The sequence below is a fragment of the Anneissia japonica genome, unplaced genomic scaffold, assembly GCF_011630105.1.
Source record: "Anneissia japonica isolate Jap-2015-1 unplaced genomic scaffold, ASM1163010v1 scaffold287917_len653891_cov171, whole genome shotgun sequence".
Classification (NCBI taxonomy): Eukaryota; Metazoa; Echinodermata; class Crinoidea; order Comatulida; family Comatulidae; genus Anneissia; species Anneissia japonica.
The window spans coordinates 394,798-401,276 of NW_022747660.1; the positions used below are offsets into that span (position 1 = coordinate 394,798).

Genomic DNA, 6,479 nt, shown 5'->3' on the forward strand with positions numbered 1-6,479 from the left:
GCATGGACTTTATATTTAAAAGCACGAAAAAGGTAAAATAGCCATATGGATGTCTTGCAAGAGCCTTCATCGGGGTGTTGCTCCGCGGTATTAGATGGTATGTATCTAATTTTATATCTCCAGAAGACAATACGGCGATAAGAGCCAACTGTCTTAAGGATGTTTTAAGTTTGACAGTCCTTGATGGTGTTTCTCCATTTTGTCCTAAATGATTAATAGTCACTATTATTTAATTATTCTTTATTGGTCCTCATTTTAATTGGAAATCGGAAGTTTGGGCTGGGCCTCTGTAGAGCCACTGTAGCCACAGTGTAGTGCTACTTAACTACAGCATAACGTGTAGTTTCTTCCTCTTCAACCTCAAATTAAAGTATTTGTAGGGGCATAACAGCAAATAACTGTAGTTACTTTTTTTAAATTACCGTCAATATTAAGAATGAGGATGCGTTTACTGAACTTCATTATTTGTGGAGTACTTGTAGGCATTTGAGCATTGAGCAGACATTAAATCCGAATCCAATTGTTGAGTTCTTTTTTTTTGTAGTGAAAATAAAAATATAGTTGTCGAGTCTTGCAGGCTGGCGGTCTTCATTGTGGAGTGTTGTTTGAGACTAATCATATCAATAATGTGCTTTTATTGTACTTTCACCAGCTACATTTACGAGAGGGACGAGAGGCGAGGGTCGTTGTGTTAAAGGTAAAGATGGTTAAGTGCTTAGCTCTTTGAATAAAAATACAAATAAGCCTGCTATTCCGTTGCCACCTCTAGACCTAGATCGTACTTATGGCTCCATAAAGTCATACGTGGAGCAGTTGGGGGCAAGAATGCTATGGATTTTAACTCGTGCTTATTTGCCTAGTCATTATATTTCATATGCTGAGTACTGACTGTGTGGGAAACTCCTACAGTCAATAGAAAGAAAAAGAGATAACCATGAGCTGCAAGAGCTTCATCCAATTAATAATTGTTGTCAGGTTTCAAGCAACTCATTTTTTCCTTAGCCTTTGATAAATCAATACCATATTACAAGGCAATAGATTAGAAAGCTTGGAAGATGGTAGAGCACACTAATTCTAATCGCCATTTCCCACGTTTGTCCATAAGCCTCACGGCTTGGGTTAACAGGGTCTACCTTGGAAGGTGTGGGATGGCTTGAGTAGAGAGGCTATAAGCCCAGAGGGGGGATTATTAAATGACCTTCCACTTTACCATGAAATAAAAGCTGGTGACAGCGAGACTAGGGTTCTAGGGTGAAAAGCATGTAGTTGAAATGAGTAAATGTAAAGGAAAGTATGAGATGGTTAGAGCCCATTCACAAGTGCACATCAGCATCATACTCCATAAATATCAAACCAATGATAACAGTTTCACTATGAATACAATGCCCGTGCTACATTGAAGTCTGTGTCAGAAGATTATATTATTACGTCATAGTTTGTGGCTTGTAAAATAATTTGAATTTCTACTATACACTATTTTATCAGGTCTATTTTGAAACAGCGCCACCAACGTCTCGCAGCTTTTTGGGAGACTTCTTGCGGCCTAGCTTGAGCAAATGGCTGCTACAAATAGAACAAGTACCGTGCAACGAATAGCACCATTTGACTTGTGCTGTAGTAGCAGCAGAAAACAGATACACCATTTGCTAATTACTGTATGTGTATCGGATGCCGATGCATATGTTTTTGGTCATAGCGCCCTCTGTAAGGTTGCTAGGCAGTAACATCCATTTTGAATTAATCAAAACTTTTGAATGATTGATGTTCTCATTGATATGTCTGATTTTTGATGCAGTGACACCTGAACCGGTAAATGTTCTTTATTCAATGTTTAAGTAATATACCAGGAACATATTGATGTACTTTCTGGTTAGCGGAAATATTGTGGTATTATGCCTTGTTTAATTTAGATAAACGGGTACTGTATTGCTTTTGCTCTGTATGGAGTTCTCACGGAGTCGGGTGTACGCATTACTGTACGCATTACTGTACGCATTAATGTACGTGTAGGCGTAGCCTAGGCCTAGTTAATTGTTAAATCATTCCATGCAAACATATTCAGGAAATAAGATGATTTTACTATATTTCTCGTACTCATAATTGTATTGATAATCACCATGACAATTGCTAGGTTGAAAAATTTGATTATTTTATATGATATTGCATTGTAAGCATTCTAGGCTTAAATTTAAAGTTATTGTGTTTGAAACTTCCTTCATTGATGATTCGCTGAAAGTCGTACACTCGATGCGGGTCCGTTCCGCTTAATTGAGCAGCACAGCAGGATACTGTTCATACTGTTATTGTTGTTAACTATGATATTTCTCTATACTAGGATCTACATTCGACTGTGGAATCATTTGTAATACATTGACTTACCTATGAACACGATTATAATAATAATTAGTAATTACAATTAATACTGTGGATGAGCAGTGTTGATAATAATATGATAAATAACTACATAAGCCTGAAGTTTGATTTAATGATGATTTAATTAATTAGTGTTATGATTGTATTGCTATTTTCTGAATGTTAATAATTATGATTGTTGTTATTTGATTGCCAGAATTTTACGACACGGCATGATATGACGGCAAGAAATATAGAATAAATGATGATACAGCCGAAGCCAGTAAAATCGTTTCAGTGTCCTTTTTGATCAGCATATTAAAGCTGCTACGTTGAGGCAGCTACAGTATGTAATCATTGAAATAGCTTTTTAAGACTTAGATTTGTGTTTCTGATATTAAAGTTTCGTTCTTTTATCGTTTTAATATACTTGTGCTCGTTAGTATTTTGATTTATCGTTTAATTAATCCATAATGAAAACTACGTAGAGCGAGATGCCAGGCCTCTAGAAGTCCCCTAATGGTACTTGGCAGGTCCTCGGAAATTTCCATTTCAAATTTGGCAAAAATGGTGTATATTATAAGTTTGTATTTATTTGTATCACTAAAACAAATACAAATACTGACAACATTCTGTTTAGGAATTGATTTTATATATAAAAGCAAGATAAAGGGTAAAATGGGCATATGGATGTCTTTCAGGAAGTTGCAGATAACAAAGAATATATTTATCCATTTAAATTTATGCCACTCCTAAGTTTATGTTTACATTTTGCTAGCAGAAGCGTCAATAAAAAAAAAAATTTTAACAAAGAAAAACAATTCACACTAAGATGGATCAGAAACTGGTGAGGCCATGCGAATTCATATGCTAATGTTGCGAAAACTTAATTTATTTGCCATCAGTGAACTTGCTTGTTACAAGGAAGTATAATTTACAGGTATTCTTGTTTCCAGATTCATCTTCAGCAGTAAACTCTACTTCATAAGGTGGATACAATCTTGGTGCAAAACTTTCACCAGATTGGTAGGTTGACGTCATCTTTACATGACCTTCGCTGTTGTCAGACATAGTAGGGTAATCCCAAGTTACTGTACTTGTTTTGGAACCCGAATCGATTGCAGCTCTGACAATGCCGAAGTATGTATCGTGGTAATTTGTGATATTTGTTGGACATGTGATAATCGGTGGTTCGATATCTGAAAAAAGAAATATTTTTAATATATTTGATTGAACTTCAAACAATATGACACGTTTTATATATATATATATATATCTGTCTCTTATACACAACTTTCTGAAAATCCATGAAATGTAAACGGACAGATTCACTTTGTAAACGTTTCATTGTAAAATGTTAATTGAAAGTAATCCATTGCTGAATATTGTAAAAAAAAATGTAATTTAGTCATATTGTTTCTACTTGAGGTGGAGCTTATTTATTTAGGTCTTCATATTATTTCCTATATCACTTAGGGATTATAGAAACGATAAATATTATGTATTATAAAGGGACTTCTTATAGCTCATTATACCATAGTACTTTGAATGTGTTTATATAAATTAAAAGTTAAATTTTAAAAAAGAACAATGCTATGGGAAACAATTTATGTATTATGTATGTATATATAATTAAACCATGTTTGCTTACCTACTATTGTAAAATATACGTAACAGGATATATTATTGCCAGATTGATCGGTTGCAGTGAATTGTACAGTGTATGGTGGAAACTGTCGAATAGGAAACTTATCACCTGATTTATATGGGAAACTTTCCCACGTGACAGGCTCTTGACTGTTGTCGTTGACCTCTGGAGAAGGCCACGTGACTGTTGCATATGACCGATTGTAATCGGCAACAAGGCGATGAAAACCAAATACATAATCATAGTAATTAGAGAAATTACTGGGACAAATTATTGACGGTTTTTCCAAGTCTGAAATAGATAGTAGATAATTTAACACCGTTAAAATCAGACAATGGCGTGGCCCTGGTCAAAAGTCAAACGACCGAAGCGAACTGAACGACATAATGCAATTTTCATTCTTAAACAGTAAAATACATTCATACGTTAATGAATACTGACTACCTTTTAACGACCACTTTGCATTTCCCTTATACTGAGTGTTTATATTACAATGGAACTTGTAAAAGTCAGAACATATTTAAAACTCATCTCAATATGATTTCACCGACGCTGCGTCTCAGTTCGTGGTGCGACCTCACATATGTATCTTATATACGTGAATAAAATTTAGTTTGTCAAGAAATATATTAAAATTACCTAATACACTAGAAATATGAAACTCAATAATTTATTATTTTCGCACGAGCACGAATCTTTAAGTTACCATTAGAAGGACGTGAAAAATATAATAATAAATATAAATGATGTAAATGTTTTGGTGCTTTTTTTAGGATACAAAGCGCCCACAATTAGAGATAAACAAAAAACAACAAAGGAAACAATGAGTAAAGTATAATGTGCACAACGAATGAATCAATCCTGCTTCGAAAATGGTAGAGGCGTCCATCAACATGCATCGAGGCAGCGTCTTTTCACAATTGGATACTCAAAATAAACACCGGCTAGTTCGATATAACAACAGCTTCTGCCCCTCAGCCTAAAAAGAATAAAGCCACAACTATACTACACTAATCTTACCTTCGACAGTGATTGCAAGTAAACATTCCCCTATATTTCCAGACATATCTCTCACTACATATTCAATGAAACTTGTACCAGCTGAAAAGGTTCCATTTTGTGCTAAGGTGATATCAGTGTGATTTAGGGTAGAGTTAGACGGCACAACACGAGAGTCGTTTGCCATCCAGTGAAGTACTCCAGTGTTATCGCTGAGTGTAATGTTCCATATTAAGAAAGGAGATTTTGAATATAATTGAGACGGACATTCGACTGATGGACATTCCAAATCTGAATAAATAATAAGTATAAATATTTTTATCGTTAATTATTGCCGTGCTATTAAGGAATTTGTGAACGTTTCATTATTCAAATGGAGCAGGGCTTTAAATAAAGCGAAGCCACAGTAACTGTGAAAAGAGACAACGACTTTTTGGACATTTGTTTTTTCATTTACAAAAATCATGAACAATTATTTTTAGTTGTAGTTGAGGATTTAGATAAGTGTTTGTCACTTTATCACGACTACATCTATTCTTGGCTATTTTAGTCTAACCCAGTGGTTCTCAATCGTTTTTCACCCGCAGAACTCAGGATTAAATGTCTTTACGGACCTCGAGGTCTAAGCAGTATTATTTCAGAAAAGAATAAAATATAATAGTATGAATTGCAACAAAATACATGAAAGCTAATTCACGATTGAAGGACTCCATATTGACCCTCTTGGCTAGGCGAATCCCAATAATTAAACAGACAGGTGCGTAGACACCAGGTTGGGAACTTCTGGTTTACATAATAATTACATCACAGCAATATTATTAGTTCGTTAATGTTCAATCGTAAACTTTGGCATTGCGTATTAAAGTGTAACATTCGCATTTGTAATGGATCATATTATCAACATACATTTTTGGTCATAATTATTATTTACTGCTGTAAAGACTAATAAAGTCACACATCAAAATTGACAAACCTTCAACTGTTATAAAGAATGAGCAATTGCCCATGTTGTTATGTTTATCGATTGCAGTGTACGTTATTTGATGGGAAACAATACTAGCCGGAAATACGTCCCCGGGGTTATAATTTGAGGTAACAGACACCACAGTCCCACTGTTGTCCGTAGCGTTAGCTGGTGACCAATATAACCGAGCAGAACTGGAGGCCCTATCAGTGAACACTGACCAGGAAGATGTAGATACGTTAGAAATCATGTTGTTTGAGTACGTTGGACAGCTTACAACAGGGCCTTCAGTATCTATGATTAAAAAATATACACTGAACACTCAGATTATATATACATATCCCACCACCAATGATTTCTAATGCTATTGTAAAATGATAATAAACACTGAGAAGAAAGTGATTAATAAATGAACATTTTTCTAAGCAAATTTTATGTATATATGTATATATATACATATACATATATATATACATATAGATGTATATATATGTATATAGGTGTGTGTGTGTTTGT

The 6,479-nt window shown here is 34.6% G+C and overlaps 1 protein-coding gene across 1 annotated transcript in view; it reads right to left on the reverse strand.

Moving 5' to 3' along the window:
- Positions 1-2,925: 2,925 nt before the first annotated feature.
- LOC117120546 (hyalin-like) overlaps positions 2,926-6,479 on the reverse strand; it is a 31,192-nt gene continuing 27,638 nt past the window's right edge. The window contains exons 7-10 of the mRNA XM_033265571.1: positions 5,973-6,257; positions 5,021-5,290; positions 4,004-4,291; positions 2,926-3,551 (exon numbers count right to left, since the gene is read on the reverse strand). Of these exons, the coding sequence (XP_033121462.1) occupies positions 3,244-3,551; positions 4,004-4,291; positions 5,021-5,290; positions 5,973-6,257 (1,151 nt within the window). The 3' untranslated portion in view covers positions 2,926-3,243. The remainder of the gene's footprint in view (positions 3,552-4,003; positions 4,292-5,020; positions 5,291-5,972; positions 6,258-6,479) is intronic.